The sequence below is a fragment of the Anabrus simplex genome, chromosome 10, assembly GCF_040414725.1.
Source record: "Anabrus simplex isolate iqAnaSimp1 chromosome 10, ASM4041472v1, whole genome shotgun sequence".
Taxonomy (NCBI): domain Eukaryota; kingdom Metazoa; phylum Arthropoda; class Insecta; order Orthoptera; family Tettigoniidae; genus Anabrus; species Anabrus simplex.
Window position 1 is genome coordinate 5,447,244 of NC_090274.1, and position 20,313 is coordinate 5,467,556.

Below are 20,313 nucleotides of genomic sequence, written 5' to 3' on the forward strand. Positions count from 1 at the left end.
ATTTCAAGATGCTGACATCAAAACTCTTGCAGCCCAAGGCAAGATGTCTGCACCTGGCTACAGGCGTAGTAAGAAAAGAGTACTGCATCTACTGTACAATTGAATTAACAAGTCAATAAATAGAGTCCCAAAAACATATTACATAATACAGTATAGCCTTCATATTTGTTTTAGTTCATTTTCAAAGTTATTCCGTATTAACCGACATTTTCGGTGATCCGACGTACTCCAGGTCCCGTTTAAGTCGGATAATCGAGACTCTACTGTATATCAAATGTGCCTGTTGTCACCGAATTTAAATTATCATTGATCTAAAAAAAATTTTGTATATGAATCTATTTTATGAATATATATCTTAGGAAAATGATGTGACTTCGGCTCAGTTGTTCTTCGAATGGATAACAGCGTCTTTAAGGAGCCAACATATATTGAATTCCTTGACCAGCAACTTAACCCTTTCCACTCAAATTATTTGTAAGTCCTGATTTCTCCCCACTCGTATTTATTTCTGTCAGCATTCTTCATTTTTTTAAACCTTGTATTAAGTACTGGTTGTAACAATATATACAGGAAGGAACTACAAAATTAATTAATTTATGGTATTTACAATGCACAAAATAATGTTTTTCACTTTCTTAACGGTATGCCTTGAGTGTGTGGAAGCGTTCAAAGCAAATGCCTGGATGGAGCCCTGGTTGCTTCTCACAGGTTTTATAGAAGTGGACTGTCTCTCTCCTCCCTCCAACAACTTTCCTGTCACTGCAAACCTTGCAATCTTTAGTTTTTCCTTCAGGATGGGGGTACAGCAGGTGTAGCTTGCCATTCAGCCTCACTTCTTCATCCGTTGAGGAAGGTCTTCCCCTTTTCCTGCTCTGTGTATTCCGCACATTTCCTACAAGTTGCCTTACCAAGTTTTTCCTGAACTTCAGATGGGTGATTCCATTGTTACCTTCTTTGAAGAGTAGGAAGGCATTCACTATTGTGATCTCCAGAAGCCAGAAGAACATTTTTCTCCACCACTTCACTGATTTACGTGTGAATGGGTATGAGCTAGCATAGTGGTCAGAAAGATCAACGCCCCCCCCATGTATTGATTATAAGCCCATACGACTGTAGGTTTCTCTACAATTTCCTTGGCACCTTGACGTCTTATTCTTTGCACAGGCTGAGTGGAATCGTCATAGAAAGTAGACAGCATAGCAATAATTCGCTTGTCCTTCCAAACCAAGCAAGAAGTGTTATCTGTTCGGAGTGCAATAATGTCATGTTGTTTCATTCTCTTTGTTGCGGCTTTTCTCACTTGTAATGGCAGACCTCTTCTATTTGCCATTACAGTGCCTGTAATATGGACCTTTAGTTTCAGTAGCTCAGCTGCAAGGTCGTAACTGGTATAGAACCAGTCCGTAAAGACATGAAACCCAGTTTCGTTGGTGGCTTGCAAAACTTTTGTAACCAAATGAATAACTATCCTGCAAGTGAAGGGTAAATCTTGCCTAACAAGTGATTGTGTGGTTATTGAACCATAATATGGTTCAATAGCACATACGTATCCGGTACTCGAGTCTGACAGTACATAAATACGGAGTCCCCACTTTGATGGTTTCTGCTTATTGTAACACTTGAACACGACACGACCCTTGAAGCCTACAGTGCTTTCATCAACACTCAGATTCTTTCCTGGAATGAAGTGTTCCCTGAATTTCGTGTCCAGGTACGACACTATATTTCTGACCTTCGAACCTCTAGATTGTGGGCCTGCCCTATCAGCATCAGGGGAAGAAAGATGGAGATTCCAGAATATCTGTAGAAATATGTCTCGAGAGAACACATCTTTGTAGAACACCTGCTTATCCAACCAGTCTTCACTAAAATAATCCTGCATTTCCGCCTTACTGTTCATCCCCATGTTGATAATTACACCAATAAATGCCTTCAGCTCTTCTAAAGTCACAGCTTTCCAAGAAAACTAGATAGATCTCTTCTGAAGTGGCATATTTTGCTGTATTTTCATTTCGGCAAATTTGTTCGTCTCATGGACAATAGAGGTTAGCAACTGATCAGTAAAAAATAGCTGCCAGTACTCTAGTTCTATTTTAGGTCTATTGCCACATGTTATGAATCCACTCGCTAACCTGAAAGGAAATTTGGGTAATCCTGCATCACCAGTTCTCCACGATCTCCAAGGTATATTTGAAGTCAGCACTGTATGACTGGGACCGGGACGAGTCATAATACTACCGCCTCCTCTATGATTTCTTGTGACACTGATATCGATATCATCACTTGAATCACTAATGGATATATCACTTTCATTGCCAGATTCAAAATTTTCGTCGCTTTCATGGTTACTATCAACAAAATCAGCTGAAATAGACGCAAGAATCTCAGCTTCGGTCAGACTGTGCGCCGCCATGTTGCTTCACGCGACTGCTTTCCATTGTCAAGGAAACGGAGCAGTTTTGCCGAGCAAAGAGAAACTAAAACACTCGTATTTTGTTTCTTTCGGTTTCCGGAAGGGACCAGCACTTACGAAACGAAGTACAAAAGTCCTGGCTTGCCAGGTAACCTAGCAATGAGTGGCGAAACATTGTGTCGACCGTGGGTCGACACACGAGCTATAACGCTAACTGACGGCTGTCGACTTCAGGTGGACACACGAGCGGAAAGGGTTAAGGATTTCTATCTTTAACAACTTTTTTTTGACAACTGATTTTGATATGCTCTATTGGTGGAAAAGAATCTAATTCCCTCCATGGGAACTCAGAATTTCCATTTGGAATTGCTAGGCGGGCATTAATTCCATTGTGGAGTTTTATCTCCCGTATGCAGTTATCAGACTGTGCTTCATAAAATAAGCTTCTGATAAGTTCACCTGCATACACCCCAGCGTCAGTGGGTAGGGTCTGACACATCCCACTCTGAAGAGTCTAGTGTCAGACCTAAGACGAAACGCTGGTTAATAGAGCAAACGCCGGAAAAGCCATCCATCTAATTTTTGATCTAACTTTTTTAATGTTGTACGATGCACTGGACTTCTTACGTATCTCTATCATAGAGCTATTTTCTAACATAGTGCAGCACGTCTCTCAAGTCTTATCTCATTTTCTCACATGGTATGTACAATTTTGAGACCTTATGTGTATTTACATTGTTTAATTTCTTCGATACTTGTGTATTTAATTTGCTTTAGGCTGTTGATGACCCACTGTTAGATCGAAACTAGTCCCTAACCGTATATGTAATTTAAACTCCGTACAGTTTGTATTGAAAAGGTGGACCTTAATAATACATGATTTTAACTCTGTTGACATGAGTAATAACAACTTCTTTCAGCTCTCCTAATTTTTTGACAATTTGCAGATTCGTTAGTTTGCCAGAGGAGGGACAGTATATATATATATATGATGTGAGTAAAGGTCAGGAATCACAGATAATGCTATCTGTGGATGATGTTTTACTGTATAGAGTAGTAAATGAGTTGCAGGATTGTGTTGTGAGATGGACAGCAGACAGTCTGCTCAGTTGATGGGGTGATAGTACCTCATGGGAAACACTAGGTGTTAATATAAGGCATATTAATCATATTAACGAGGTAGTTAAGAAAGGTTACAGATCTCTGCACATGGTTACGAGGGTATTTAGGGGTTGTCATAAGGATATAAAGGAGAGAAGTATAAGTCTTTGGTAAGACCGCAGTTAGAGTATGCGACCCTCACCAGCACTACTTGATATGAGAACTGGAAAAGATCCAAAGGAAAGCAGCACCCTTTGTTCTGCAGGATTTCCGACAAAAGAGTAGTGTTGTGGAAATGTTGAAGACTTCAGAGATGAGATGCTCAACTATCATCAAGGGAAATGTTCAATACATTTCCAAGTTCTTTGAAAACGTTTTAAGAAAAGGCTAGGTAAACAATTGATAGGAGTTTTGCCACCTGGGTGATGGCCCTAAATGTATATGATTGATGAACCTGGTACTCAGATGCTAATTCATATTAATGTACACCGTATTTACTTTCTTCGCTAAAGTCTCTCCGACTTGTAGTATGTCGCACTTCTAACTTGCCTGTGTTTTGATCAGGGGAAAAGCATACGTTGGCAATGTTTTTTGAACTTTGTTCCATACAAATAAACGGGATTTAATTAAAATTTATATGTAAAAACAGAATTATGCAGAACTGAGTTAGGTATAAACCAGTCTCAACTGTATATGTTTCTACAGTAAAACCTCGATAATTCAAAATCAGTTAATTCAAAATGCCGCCTAATTCAAAGAAGCTCTCGTTCCCGTAAACATGACATACGGTTTTGTTTGTTATTTAAATTGTTTAATTCGGAATACGGATAATTCGTAATTCGAAGTACAATGTCAGTCCCATTACCGAAATTCAGACTTTTAATTCTAAACTGCCTTTACATTTTAAAAAATTAGTAAGTTACAGAGTAATTCAAAATTTATCTGCGTCGTGAAAGAACGCGTCTTCCGGAACGTGCAGGGGTAGCTTTCTGCACTTTCACACACTTCGGGGTGTCTACAGTGTACTTCATAATTGCAAAGTTCAAGTGAAATCGGAATTCTTTTGTATTCAACGTTTTAAGGAACGCCGTAATATCACGCAGCAGGCAGTGTGCGGAGAAACAAAATCCGCGAACGCTGGCGATGCCGACGGTTGACGAAAAAGCGTGGCCCATACAATCAGTTCGTAGGCACCGAACAATATTGTCATTGCAGATGAAACTGCATTGCTTTCTTTTAATGCCGAGCCCAAATGGTCTTATGGTTTCAAAGAAGTGCCAGCCAGGAAATCATGCAAAGGTCGGAGCAGGGGTCATTATACTGTGTTGCAATGCACACGGAAGCGAGAGAATTCCTCCCCCCGTCATAGGAAAGTTCGATAAGCCATAATGTTTTAAGGGCGATGGGCACTTTCCGTGCAAGTACAGGGCATCTAAAATGCATACATAATCCACTTGCACATGGGAGCCAGCATAGATTTCTCCTCGTCTTTGAATCGTGCTTTTTTTTCTTCTTTGTTTCGTTGCGAGAGGTTATGTTTGTCAGTGAGTTATCAAAGTGTATTATTTGAATACTCTAAATGCACTTTCTTGGATGCATTTTGGAAATAGTTTTGTTTTTTCCCATGGCATTTGAAAGGTTAACTGCATGCAGTAACGGGCCTTAGAATATAATGTAACGCGGCGAGGGTTGGTACTTCAGTACTACGATTTGGCGGTTAATTCGAAATCACGTCATTCCAAGTCCGATTTTTTAGTCCCAACGACTTCGAATTAACAAGGTTTTACTGTAATTATGTCCCTGTTTTTCTATATCTGACTTGATTTGACACTTGTTTGTTCCTTTCTATCACTTACATTGACTCATAGTGATCCTTTTCTCCTTCTGTGCTCGTCTTTTGTACCACCTTCATTCCTCTTTTATCTTATGTGTCTTTCCTTTTCCTGTGTTTATCCAGATTTTTCTTCATATCCTATGCTTCCCACATAAAGATTGAAGATCCGTTAAGATGGCCCCACAATGAGTCTTGACATAGATGAAGCTGGGAAGCAGAAATGATCTCACAAGGTGATGAGAAAAACTGGGAGAAGAACTGGGATTGATGAGTAAAAAGCCCATGTACAGTATTTGAAGATTACAGTCCAGTAAATAATATTAATAATGACTTTGATCGTGAATGTTGCTGGATGGAGTCTTCCAAGTATGGTAAATTACGTCATGTATTATTATTAATTTAAGTTACAATAAGCTTAGGTAAATCAAAATCTTTGAAAATAAAGTGAGGGCACTGATATTGTAAGTTCACTTGTGTATAAAATTTGTCTGGACCGAGCCTGAAGACAGCAGTATGTAAGATGTGAAATCTGTTCATGCCTCTCCCTTATCTTGCTTTGTCTGCCTGTATGTTGTATGTTGGGTATTCAGCCCGAAGGCTGGTTTGATCCTCTTTAGCTCCGCCAACAGCTGGCATAAATATCCTAGGCGTCACTGAAGAGGTGTACTAGGGAAATGAGAAGTGAGGTAGTTTCCCGTTGCTTTCCTCACCGAGCCAGCAGTTGCTATTACATATCAGTCTGCCAGCCCACTGAAATGCATGCACCAACCGACCATATGAGCAATATTTTCACACCATTCATAACAGGGACTGACTGCATAAGGAATGGTATTACTAGCATCACTCATACCTCAGTCACTTTCATATTGTCAAAGCCAAGGATGAGACTGAGACAGGTCAATGAAAGTAACAAATTTGATATAGCCCATACCAGAAGACATAGTGCACGGTAAACACTACATCTGCCTATACTAAAGTATGTAAATGGAATCTGTGATGTGGTAGTGGCCAGACAGGTCCAATTAATAGTCCCTTTACCGTGCTCGATAGCTGCAGTCACTTAAGTGCTGTCAGTATCCAGTATTTGGCAGATAGTGGGTTCGAACCCCACTGTCGGCAGCCCTGAAGATGGTTTTCCGTGGTTTCACACCAGGAAAATCCTGGGGCTGTGCCTTCATTAAGGACCCAGCTGGTGCCCTTCCTATTATCGCCATGAGACCCATCTATGTTGGTGCAACGGAAAGCAACTTGTAGAATAGTCCAAGTGGGACAGGGAACATATTGTATGTTGATGCTCCACATTTGGCTGATGATCTTCAAGCAGAGAACAGGTCAGAATGCGAGAGTAAAACTGGTTTCATATTGGAAATAGGAAGCTGCATACTAATATTTTTAAATAACAATAGCCTGAGAGAAGTGAGGTGCATCACACAAGATCTGCGTAGTGCAGGACCCTCGCTCGCTTACTTCTCGAGACTAGTTAGATGAAAGTACAGGCTTCGCATTATGTGCGATCATATTTCACAGGTTCTGTGAACAGACTTGACTTCTTCTTGTCCTGGCTCACTGGATGTTGATGATATGTACAGGTGTAAAATATTTACAGGATCCAGTCCAAGTGGTGAAGGATAAGTTCCTATGCTGCTGCTGTTGTAAGTCTGGACCTATCACAGCTGTGGTGTCCATGCCAGCATCAGGATTCGTTCCCGGTCAGCAGATCCCCGTTACTGTCGAAGTGGACAACGTCACCAACAAGACTCTCTCCTCAGTCATGTGCTCTTTACAGAAGGTATGGTGAGGATCAGAATTGTTTAAACTCTTCATTTCCTACATAAGAAACCTTCACTGCATAATTAAATCAAGAATCTTCAGAATAAAAAAATGGTCTTTTATGCTGTTTCATTCATAGCATCATCATGGCCTACCTCTTACATCCATTGTTCTTTGAATATCTGTTCAGGTAGGATTTCCAAAGTCTGCCACTTTCCTTGCTCCCAAATACATTGTCCTCTACGATACTCTTGATAAAGATTTTCTGTCTGAGGATATGTCCTGTAAATTTATTTGTACTCCATTCTATTTCTCTAATTAACTCTCCATGGCCAGCAATGTATTACAGCGAAGGGTGATTTTAGGAAAATAAAGTAATTTCATGTAAAACCACCTAAATACTCCTAAGACGATCCTAAATTATGCATTCATGCATAAAACTAACATATATTTCAGTCTTTGCTGAATTTCAACACTGATCTGCTCCAGGAATGAGGTTTTCTTATTTTGCAAAAATTTGTTACTGTATAAACAGCATGAGTGTAAATGAACAATTTTAGTAGTATGATGTAATTTGTGAAATTGTGATTGTAAGTTTATTACTGTAATCACAGTTCACTGACTAAATTCAACAAGACCGGGCGAGGTGGCCACGTGGTTAGGGACATGCAGCTGTGAGCTCGCCTCCGGGAGATAGTGGGTTCGAATCCCACTGTCGCCAGCCCTGAAGATGGTTTTCCGTGGTTTCCTATTTTTGCACCAGGCAAATGCTGGGGCTGTACCTTACTTAAGGCCACGGCTGCTTCCTTCCCATTCCTAGGCCTTTCCTGTCCCATCGTCGCCATAAGACCTATCTGTGTCGGTGCGACATAAAGCAAATAGCAAAAAAAAAAAAATACAGCAAGAGAGACAAATAATAATAATAATGATTTTCCTAAAAGTAAGCATTGTAGCCTACAGTTCTGAATATATTGTAATAATTGCTCACTGAATAAATATGACATGGAAGAGACAAAATAATAATCATAATAATCCCGATCACCACACTAATAAAAACTTTTATGTCTGAAACACTTGGGGGAGACCATGGTGCAACTGTTGCCCTTTTAGTCCAGGATGTTGTTTTCTTCTTATTTGTGTTTCCCTGAATACAAGTTTTATTTATAATTATATCAAAATCTCATTGCTGGGCTGAGTGACTCAGACGGTTGGGGCACTGACTTTCTGACCCCAAATTAGCAGGCTCAGTCCGTATTTGAAAGTGCTCAAATACGTCAGCCTCGTGTCTGTAGATTTACTGGCACGTAAAATAACTCCTCTGGGACAAAATTCTGACCACGGCGTCTCTGAAAAACGTAAAAGTAGTTGATGGGACGTAAAGCCAATAATATCGTTATTATTAAAAATCTATTCATCAAGGAAAGGATAACAATGCTGTAGTGGATCAGTATCTTGATCCTGAATAATAGTGTATAAATTGGGATCGTAGATGACGCGCCAGGATCAAAATTACTCGTCTGTCCAGGCAGAGCCGAGTGCATCTGTAAGGTCACTTGTGATTAGTTTTCTCTCGGGCAGAAAATGTAAACCACAATGTTCTGCAAACAAGCACAGTCAGTGAACCCAGTTGATAACTTGCAAAGAAATGTGCGTAACATAGTCGTAATGTCAGCATCCAGCTAATGTTTTGAAGTATAGCTTATGTCATCTGTTGACTGTTCATGTAACTATTTGAACTCAGAGAACCGGTAACATTGTGAGGTATTTTGCTAGCCCATATGTGGGTTTCTGCGTGTAGGGATACGGACAGGTAACCCATACATAAGGTTAACTTCCTATCATCTCGATCTTTCTGTAATACTTGTCCAGTTGGTTCTTTTCATCTTCCTCCAGACCCACAGACTGTGTTTCCTAGTGTCGCTGAAAGTTTCAGTTCCGTGCTGTGGAGTGCCTGTGTTAGATATTTTACTGTTGTTTGATTCCAGTAAGTCTCTTATATTTTCAGTCCATGCAATGGAAGGGAATGTTTAAGTCACAGCTAGAACCTGAAAAATTAACATCTATTTTTTTTTTCAAAATTAGCATCTATTTACAAAGTTAAAATAATCACATGGTATTATTAATTTTAACGATTCCAAGTTTATGAAGTGCAGTTATTGTCCTTGGTTCAGACAAAATACAAATTCATTGTTCAAACAAAAGCATTGTCAGTACTTCGGCATTGCATTTTTTCCAATTGCACCGTCTGCGCTCGCTATCTACATTGTTCATTGGGGTCCACAAGAACTCAAGAGAGTATTTTAGCAAATATGCTGAACTCTGTCTGAACTGCAGTTAATGCAAGCAGGACATCACATTTTTCACTTTCTTTCATCTGGGTTTGAATTGCATGTTTCAGAGAACAGTAACCAGACCAGATATTGTTTCATGAGAGATCTGTTACTCCAAACAATTTCTCAAGCTCATCTAATTTATTAGTGTTATTCAAAATTATATTTTTTGGATACAATGCTTGAGAAATTGACACAAAATGCGTATGGTTGGGTCTTTAGCTTTCTTGCGTTCAAAAATGCAGACTTTACCATCACAACCACATTATTTAAATCTGTCATCACTGCGACCCAACTATTGCCAACCAAGCTGATCTTATGAGCTTTCAGTGTGGCTAGCTTGCACTGTGAAGAATGAGCAGCTTTGGCACATGTGTCTCTACATGCAGCGGGCTGTAGAGGAGTGAGCTTAATCAAAGCATCTTTAGTTGTTGCAGAAAAATTCCCCTCAAATGAAGATAAAACTGGTGTCAAGGTTATGCAGTACTAGGAAACGCAGTGTTTTGCCAGTATTGCTGGGTGGGAAAAGAAAAGACAGCATTGTACTCCTGTGGGAGTGAAGCCTATTCATTTCTCAGTCATTCAAATAGAAGACAGCCTGAAACCAGCTATTCCATTGGGTTATGACAGGTGCAGGAAAAGCTTTGCTTCCTTTGAAGCACCATACTTTGATGTTAAGAATTGAAAATAATTACATGTCGTAATACCTAAACCGTACTCGATCAATGAAATCGAAACTTACCCGGTAAATATATTCACGTAAAGTTTTCACACATGGCAGCTCTTCATTTGAAAACTCGAATTCAAGTGATTACGATGAGTGATATTGCGTAATTCAAAAATTTATTTTCTTCCTAGAATCTGTATATTTTGAATTAATGAAGTTCTTATGTTGTTTTTTCATAAATCTTCTTTTGTTTGTATGTTTTAGTGATATTTTCAATACGATATATCAGAGTTCAGTTGTGAACTGCTTGTACGACTCTCTGTTGTGCTGTGTGTATTGCTAGATATCTAGTTATTATCAAGAAGAATTTCTGTTATTTCAGGTGGTAGTATTCACGACAGTTCGGCCCAGCAAAGAGAGCAGAGTCGACACTGAGAAAGTTTGCCAGTTGGTACTTGGTGGAGTGAAACCAAATGACAGTAGCGTCTGGCAGGAGAGAATGATTCTACCCGTACTGCCCCCTTCAGTTCTACAGCACTGTAACATCATAGACATCAACTACTGTCTTGTGGTTAGTTAGCTCTTTAAATATTCAGCTAAGAAAGCTAACAGGAGCAAAACATATACTAAAATCTAAAAATGCTGACACATTCCACTCTCCAACGGGCTCCATGTAGCCTGCCAGCTTTACATCTGCTTCATTTTTTATCACTAGACCTTAAATTTTCTTTAACAATTCCTTGTTACTCTACAAATAGTCAAGCACATGAACAGTACAAGTCTGTTATAGTGAGAATTCATAACAGCGAAAAATTTACTTGCTTTAGCAGATTGTCGTTATATTCGATATTTCATTAAAGTCAGAAAAGATACGAAGAGGAGAAACCCACAAAATCGGTATGAAACAACAATCAGTTCGTAGATCATTTCCCCACTATGGCTTAATTGTTAGTTATTTCTCTAATTTCATTACTGTGTGAATTCTTAAACATTGTAGTAGAATTACTCCAGAAGCTTGTACGGTAAACATTCCGTTTTCTTACTCAAACAGCATGACCTAACGTAACTTAACCGTTGTTTACATAGTCTTGTCTTAAATAATTGCAAAGAATTTGGTAATTTATGGAACATCACCCTTGCTAAATTATTCCAAACCCCAACTCCTCAGCCTATAAATGAATATTTACCCCAATTTCTCCTTTTAAATTCCAACTTAAACTTCATATTGTGATTCTTCCTACTTTTAAAAACACCACTCAGACTTATTCATCTATTAATGTTGTTCCACGCTATCTCTTCGTTGACAGCTCACAACGTGCCACTTACATGTTACAAATCTCATGATTGGTCCGTATTGAAATGTACATTAATTCAACAATGATATAAAAGTTTATTGTTTAACGGGACATGTTTCTCCCATGACAAGTAAATCTTAATTTTTAAGAACCCAATGTGTATTGAATAGGTGGATCTCAATAAACTTTTGTATCATTGTTGAATTAACATGCCACTTAGTTGAGCAGCATGACTCCTTTCTCCCAAGTCTTCCCAGCCCAAACTTTGCAGCATTTTTGTAACACTGCTATTTCTTTGGATTCTTCCCAGTTCTTGAATCCAGTAATCCTGGCGAGGGTCCCATACACTGGAACCATCAATCAATCAATCTATACTGATCTGCATTTAGGGCAGTCGCACAGGTGGCAGATTCCCTATCTGTTGTTTTCCTAGCCTTTTCCTAAATGATTTCAAAGAAATTGGAAATTTATTGAACGTCTCCCTTAGTAAGTTATTCCAATCCCTAACTACCCTTCCTATAAATGAATATTTGCCCCAGTTTGTCCTCTTGAATTCCAACTTTATCTTCATATTGTGATCTTTCCTACTTTTATAAACACCACTCAGACTTATTCGTCTGGTAATGTCATTCCACGCCACCTCTCCGCTGACAGCTCGGAACATACCACTTAAATAACACTTGTATGTTTTAATATTCATCCACCTATTCAATACAATACAATTTTTTAAAAATTAGGACATTGTCCTTATTAAAATTGTTGACATGAAATTAGTATATTAGATGGTACATGTTTCGCCCATCAATAGTGGGCATCATCAGCCATATTTTCGACCTTAGAATAGATCAGGTAACTGATTGGAAATAATCTATGAATGCTGTTAAAAACTATGTCGTATAAAATATATTGGAGATTGTTAAACAACTATTACAATATAAAATATAGTATGCCGTTATTTGACAATATTAGTGATAATATTGGAGTCTATAACATGGCAGTTGTTTAAGGATTATGACATAATAAAAGATATTGAAATGAAGATAAATATCAGAAAATACATTCCATTTAGTTGTCAAATGGCGTATTGTTAATTTTTTGGGGGTAAATTGTGACATTCCTCAAAAAACACAACGTATTTTTTTACTCGGAATCTCTCTTTTAGGTACCGAATTGGTGGTACATTTGTGGTATATTGTAAAAGTAATTGGTTGCATGTTTTCTATCAGTCTGTATGATTTGAATGTTCCACTTGACTAGAAAATGTGTAGAAATCGCAAGAATGTATCTCAAAATGTTTAGTCTGTACTCACGGAAACAGACGGATATACACAAGAAATAGAACGCTACGGGGAAGGATATGCATTATAATGTCAGAATTAACAAATATTTATGAATAGTTTTTGGTTTTTTAAGGTGTTAACAGTTTCTTAAGTAATGTTATTCAAGCAGAGCGGATGTGTATCTCCTTCAAGTCCCACTCAAAGCGTGACTTCATCAGAGCGACGGTACGCCCTGCACATCACGAAGGCAGTGCTTCTACACATCATCTATATTCTACTCATCTATCATCACTTTCTATGCACTTTACTATAACTTATGTATTTCTTTTACTGCATTCCTCCCCCATACATGTGATGACCTTGCTGGCTATTTCGCAATGCACAGACGTGTTGAGTGGAAACATCTTAATTGGAGCTAAGCTGACATCTTCAAATCCAACTGCGAGCCATCTGGTGATGAACGAGAGCATCGATTCCAATAGATGAACTGTCAAATATTCTAAAATTCATACTGTCATTATTAGTGCAATCTATATCATCTGATGACCTAGCGGACATCAATTTTTGTGAAAGAGAACAAGTGCATTGCCACTGCCTGAGGCTCCAAGAAGCCATGTGTCTTGGTGTGTGCTAGTTACAAACTGATAAGCCCAAATTGGCACACTGGGGTGAAATGCTGGCAACCAAGAATGAGTCGTTTCCAATAACAAACTAGTTATATTGGAATTAAGAGAAATCATCGTCTTGGACAGACCTGTTTCCTCTTCTGAAGTCTCCGTGAAAAGTTTCCTTTGACATGGCAAAAGTCCAAATGCTACATTATCATGTCTAGAATCTGTTTTAATGTTTTAGCTGCACCTGGTTATTTCCTTTACTCTGGGGCTGGATTTGGTGTTTATTTTAACACGCATCTTCTTTTACATGCACCACTTGAACACTTCTGTCCACATGGGTAGACTTCATTGTTCAGAGAGTGATGCCATGTGTTGTTGAACATTTGAGTGGAAAAGGAAATTTTAGTGAAGTGTTGTTGCTTTCAGGTGGAGGTGAGGGTGCCGGGACTCCATCACAACCTTTCAGTGTCCATCCCGATCACTGTTGGAACTGTTCCACTTCGATCTTACTGGCCACCCAACCTTCCCACTGCGCCTCCATCAGTTCCTCCACATGCAAATCTCCGTAAGTATCATTATCTACCTAAAAACTAGCTTGATGAAAGAGAAAATTATTTATTTATATTTGATGACTTGTTTCGTTCTTTGTTCTTGTCCTGCTTCTTCTCTTGTCTTTGCTTTTGAAATGTTGCCAACAGAATTTAGTTTCTCTGTATTATATCCGATTTTCTTTCCAGCTCCACCTTCCTACGAGGAGTGCATTTTCCGCCCAGGTGGCGGATCGGATGATAGGCATAATGCCAGTGCTAACTCAGCGTTCATGCCTCGCTACCCTACCTACCACTTTTAATGGAGAAACTGAATTCCTGGTTGATTGCCAGAAGAAATTTTATGGTGCTATTTTCCAAGTTATTCTTATAATGGCTCAAATATCGTATTCCAAGACCGAGTCTGGGAAGCTAGTGCCCTTATCAAGAGAACTTATCAGGCATGTACCGTATTTATTCATTTGTAATCTGTACTGTTTTCAATCTAATTTCAACCCAAAAATTCAGAGACAAGTGTTCAAAATGGTGAAGCTCAAGAAATTGAAAATATCTTCCTGTTCTACTCATTGTAATGTAATCAAAATGTGCTTTTTAAATTATTTTTTTCCGAGGTGAATGGTTACCACCCAGCATGCATCGATGATTCCAGTAATATTAATTCCTCTCTAAAATGGAATCTCACTAGATTTGTATCTTGCAGCATGTGAGAAGGTAAGGCAGTCAGCATTGGTAGTTGCAGATGCGGGTCCCTTCTATATACCACCTTCTGCACTGCATCTGCATGGATTTCTTTGAGTTTTGTTTGAACATAGACTGGTATCTAGAAACTTACACTGTTTGTCTTGGACTACATCACCGTGACTGTCCCAACGCTGAACGAGTTTCTCAATACCCTCCAGGAAGAAAACTGTTTGCTAGTAGAACCACTCTTCCACAGAGTCACAAGTCGCTTGATCAGTAGTGAAAACTCCTTCTGCATATCAAAGACATAATGGTTTCAAGGGGAGAAATCTGGAGGGGTAAGGCTGGTATAGCAAAAATAACACAGTGTGGCCGTTATTGCATTGGCTCATGTGGTTGCGCATTATCACGGAACATTCTACAAGGTTCACAGTAACATTGAGCACGGCACTGACTGGTAGCCACTCGAGTGACAACGAAGAACAGTGTCAAAATGACCATGCAAGCTGAAGTAAATGTTTTTGCTTTCATTGGTCTTGATGTCGACGTTTGTCTGTATTCCTCACCCATCCTCTTTGTTGTAAGCTCAAAATGTTGGCACCCGGTTTCATTATCAGTCACAGTTTTCTCCAAGAAATGTTCTTCCTTGCTTTTTGGTGGAGATATTCGAGGCATACCTGCATCGGTTTGTTGGTGAGGTGTCAGGGAATCCATTGGCACAGTGTGTTCTGTTGGCTAGGTGGGGATGTGGGTTGCTTTTGATGATCCTTCAGAGTTTCTGTAAGATGTCACAATAACGTTAAGTGTTGATCGTGGCTTTGTTTGGTGGCCACTCCATTGATATTGATGAACATTATCGACATGACTTTGCCATTTGAAGTGGAGGACTTTGGTCTTCGTGATGAAGGACTTCTCCATTCCAGGTTCATCCTCTTTGTTGGAGGTCGTAACAGTGGTACCAGTTTTCATCACCAATCGTGGTTTTCTGCACAAAGCAGCCGTCCATAGAATATCAGTTGAGATGTTGCAGGCAAATCCCCATCCATATTGCTTTTTCCCTGTGATGCTGAGGAACCCTTTGGAACACATTTCCAAAACCTAAGTTCTGTGTGCACGTTGTTACGTACGAAGCTGACGCCAAGGTTGACGTAATGATAGTCCTTAACCACGTGCCCGCAGTGTCATTGTTTTCAAGCTTCATTTCCGACATAGGAGGATCTGTCCTGCTTACCCATTCACCTCGGAACTCTGTACATTACTTGAACACAGTGCTTCGTTTAAAGCTTGGCGTTCCCGTACTGGGTTCGCATTCGACCAAAGAATTTACTTGCTGAAGCACTTTCTTTGCACAGAAATTGAAACATGCCACGTTATACTCGTTGGGACGTATCCATTGCTCAGCAGACGCTTTCTGTGCTGTCAGGATCAACACAAAGCCAAGTTATTTGCAGTGTTGCCAGATCTGCCTTTGTTTCAATTAAACAACACTTAAACATTTTCAAGGAAGATTTATAGTCAGCAGCAAGTGATTGGCACGCTATGTATGAGTAAATACGGTGTATTTTATGAAAATGTGATCATGTTATCAGATGTAATGTTGTTTGTTATTTGTCTTTCGTCTCTTAGAACTTGACAAAATATGTCTGGATACACAACTCTACTCGTATTTATTTTGCTGGAAAAGTATGTTTGTAGTGCTGTCTGTTCTTATGGTTAAAACTGAACGAAAACTGAAATTAAGTTCTTTACATGGATACGTAAATCTGGAAACGAAGAATTTGTAGGTTTTGCTTTTATTATTTACTTCTACCCTCTGTACTGCATGCATCAAAGCAGGCATCTGGATGAAGGCCTACTTTCATTGCAAAGATTGTAAAGACAAAGCAGAAGAAGAAGTAGACGTGGGTTTCTCTTTGCGTCTCTTTGTACTGTCTGTTACTGCATTTACAATAGTTCTTTGTAGTATTCTGAGTGTGTACCTAGATAAAGTGTGGCCCGTAATCTTGACTGACAGAATACATTCCACAGACCGTAAACTGGTACTTCCCAGATATGATACTGTCCATGTGTTGTTAAAAGCTTAAATGATCCCATGAACGTGCGCTGTTCTTGGAATAAACATATGTTGCAACATATCCGACGTACAAGTGCGCCCATTTTTAAAATAATTTGTTTCATTAATGGCTCACTATGTCTGAGACACATAATTTGGTGCGGGTATTTCAGTGGGCTTGGCAGAATGACATGTAATAGCAACTTCTGGTTCACTGAGGAAAGCAACAGAAAACTACCTTACTCCTCATTTACCCAGTACGTCTCTTCAGTGATGCCTGGGCCACCGATGACACCTGATGGCGGAGCTGTTGAAGTCCAAACCAGCCTTGGGCTGAGCACTCAACATTGGATGTACCAGTCATTTGGCTATAGTGAATTTAAACATCTGATCCTGATTTGCGTATTACTAAAAATTCTACTTATCCTCCTCAGGCCCACGGTCCAAGCAAAAATGTTTTGAATGCAAATTTTAGAATTTTGGGATGCTAGAAATATCAGTTTTACAAAAAAAATATGATAATGAATTTGAAACTATTTACTGCCCCAATACCGTATGAAACCTATAGGTTACAGAGGGGCTTAATGTTTGTGATGGAAAAGTATGGGATATTTTCTTTGTACAATGTTGGGTACTTTAAAATGCACTAAAGTTAAACATCAGTTCTCTATATTAAAATACCTGAAAATAAATGGAGAAAAATAAACTTTCATACAAATTTAGGTCGAATGAGTCAACACACTAAAAGTACACAAGTCAAACATAACAAATCGTAACTCATGGAAAACTTTGTAGCAGTTCGCTTTGCATTCATACACAGAAACACCTTACAAGTGGAACACATGACCCTACATTTAGGACTGTCACACCCTGGCAAACGGCAGCGGGAAGGTTTCACATTTTCCGGGATTTCTGGCAGATGATCAGCATTCTCTTTGCGGAGAGTGTCGTGAGGCAGAGATGTTGTTGCCTTCCTTTTTTGGGGCAACATTCCAAATGTGGTTCTCTTTGTTTCATCTTTCTCTTCCATCTCAACTTGTCACTGCGAGTTCACTAGTGAGTGAGCCACCTCTACTCGAAAGGCCAAAAAGTCAAGCTTCTCCCTCTTGGGACTGGTTGTCATACCATTTAACAACGGCTACTTGACCGTCATCTCTCACTAACATATCATGGGTTCCTCTTCCTGCCCTTCTCATTTCAGAATCAATCCGAAGCTCATCAGTCGGTATCCTGTTTTTTTGCAGAGTTCTTGTGCCTTGACCTTCACACTCAGAATGGAGAATATCCAACAGATGAACTGAAGTGAAAAATCTGTCCATGTATACTGCCGAGCCAGGTGGTAGATATCTACATAATATCTCCCTTTCCTTCGTACAAAAAAAGTCAATAATCAGTTCTGTGGGAAATAACACCTTAGCTGCATTCTCCCTGAGAATGAACGAGCAAATGAACACCTTGTAGCATCTTCCACAGGATGAACACAGAAAATGACCTCGTAAGGAGTTTATAATGAATGTTGCTCCGCGAGGCTGTAGTGTCTCCGGAAGTTTGATCGTAGCAACACACCGTGGCACATCTTCAAGCGTATCTGAGTCAAAGGAACCTCATTCAAAATCAGAGGCTCTGGATTGGCTACCAAGCAGCCAATACAAAAATTAGTGCTCCATCGCGTTTATCCACATTGATCAAATAAAATCTTCAGCCCATACTTCTCAACTGTACGCCAGGTTTTTGAACCACTTGTTGCAACACTTTCTACTGACTTTAACCGTCTTTACTGATGTAGTCACTGTTTCCCATGCAATCTTCACTGTCATGAAAGCCAAAATATTAGGGAGTTCCATGTTGTATAAATGGCTCATCAGATTCACAACTAATGTGTAATATTCCAGGTTATCAATTATAAGAGCATTGTTCTAGATAAATAAAAAGTCAGCATTGAATCTCAGCATGTTCAGTTAGTTCATTACCACTACTTTATCAGTATTTTAGCCAATTTAAAAGGTGAATCGTATATAGTCAGCTTTATTGGGCATTTAAAATGATCCACACGATTTGTTTGAAGCTCACATCTCTCCTTCAGTGGAACCTTCTGCTGCTATCTGTATGAATTCTGAATGGGACATGGCATGTATGATGGCTTACCATCTCAAGAACATTGGTACTAGAGGTCTTATCCTTCCTTGAGATTTTCATCATCCTATGGAAGTTCCATATTTCAGATTCTCCCTGCATTGTATAGTGCCCAGCTTTTGGAGGCGTACAATAGAACAGTCCGTACAGATTTTGCCTGGTGTGAAAATGGGGAAACCATGGAAAACCGTTGTAAGGGCTGACAACAGTGGGGTTCAAATGCACAATTAGGACACAAGCTAACAGTCCTTGACCCAAACTGCGTAGCCAACTCTCTCTGTCATCGTCGTTCCCCTTGTCCAGTATGATCTTGGATTGGGTTGTGGATCACTGATCTCCATTTCTGCCTGTCTTACCACCATTCATGTTCAAAGAAGTGTCTCTTCCGTAGGTCTTGTTCAGTTTGTTCTCTCCTTCGTGTCCTGGGTCTACCACTCGGTGTTTTTCCTCTAACCTCCATTTCAAGCAGCGACTTTGGGATCTTTGTTCGTCCCATTCTCCATACAACTAGTGTTTCTCGAATTACTCTATTTCTTTTTCGGTCCTGTCTTACTTCTTAGCAATTGAGAGTCACTTGTCTGGATTTGAAATGCTCAAATAAGAAAGCTACCAGGAGCGGAATATATAAGTCTAGGAGCAGCGGCTTACCTTGTAAGGCCACATGGAAACAAAAAGATGGCTCCAAAATTTTTGTCTGCACCTTTTATCATCATTATTATTATATCCACTGGCGAATGCCGTATGGGTTTTACATTCCTCTGCTTTGTTCGTTACAACACACAGAGATTCGTAGAGTGGTTCTTTTACGTGATTTCCTCGCATCCCTTACTCCACAACAGTCTCACACTCCAATTTACTGCGCTCTTGTGCTTATATCCCATGTCATATACTGCACTCTCAAAGTACTGAAATGTTCTTACTACCTGTAGTGGTTCCCTGTGGACTGTTACACCACCTCTTCCATTCCTCGATCCTCATGTAAGAGCTGTTCACCTGTTCTTGTACTTCCTGTTTGCTTTGACCCAACATCACAATGTTATCAGGAAATAACCATGGGTTTATATATCCTGGTCCAATTTTCTTTTCCACCCCTCGTGATAACAAATACAAGAGGGTGATAAATCAATTATTCCTGGTTGGTTCCAGACACGAGAAATTGAATGCCATTCCATTTGCTTAGATGTTCTGAAATGGCAGCGAAGGCTGGATTTGAATTCTCCTAACAATGTTTAACTATGTGCTTTTTTATATGTGACATCATTCTAAACTATCGTACCTATTTTACATATCGTACATCCTTCCGTATTATCAAGGTAATAAAGATAACGCTGTAATGAGCTCAGGTACAGAGAAAATGCAGTAATGTGCAAAACCGGCTTGGATACAGCCATATGCTACACTTGAAAGTTTTCATAAGATTTGCTCAAGGTTCTTTACTGGAGCTAATTATTTGAAGAAATAGCAGTTATTACCTACAATCTGTTTTACTTTTTAATCAGGCCTGTTTGAATGGGGGTATAGAGAATTGGAATATTAGGCCTTTATAAATGGTCGTTCATAACCTGATCACTGTTATGATGTTTGTTTAAGTCAC

At 39.4% G+C, this 20,313-nt stretch overlaps 1 protein-coding gene across 2 annotated transcripts in view; it reads left to right on the forward strand.

Moving 5' to 3' along the window:
• LOC136881908 (arrestin domain-containing protein 3) overlaps nt 1–20,313 on the forward strand; it is a 67,097-nt gene that overhangs the window by 23,044 nt on the left and 23,740 nt on the right. The window contains exons 4-7 of one of the 2 annotated variants that reach the window (XR_011018779.1): nt 6,955–7,137; nt 10,498–10,686; nt 13,731–13,869; nt 14,042–14,292. Coding sequence is in view for 1 of the 2 variants with exons in the window: in XM_067154351.2 (XP_067010452.2) it covers nt 6,955–7,137; nt 10,498–10,686; nt 13,731–13,869; nt 14,042–14,154 (624 nt within the window). In the remaining variant the exon portion in view is untranslated. Of the gene's footprint in view, nt 1–6,954; nt 7,138–10,497; nt 10,687–13,730; nt 13,870–14,041; nt 14,720–20,313 lie in introns of those variants that run through there. The other variant, XM_067154351.2, reaches the window with a different exon arrangement.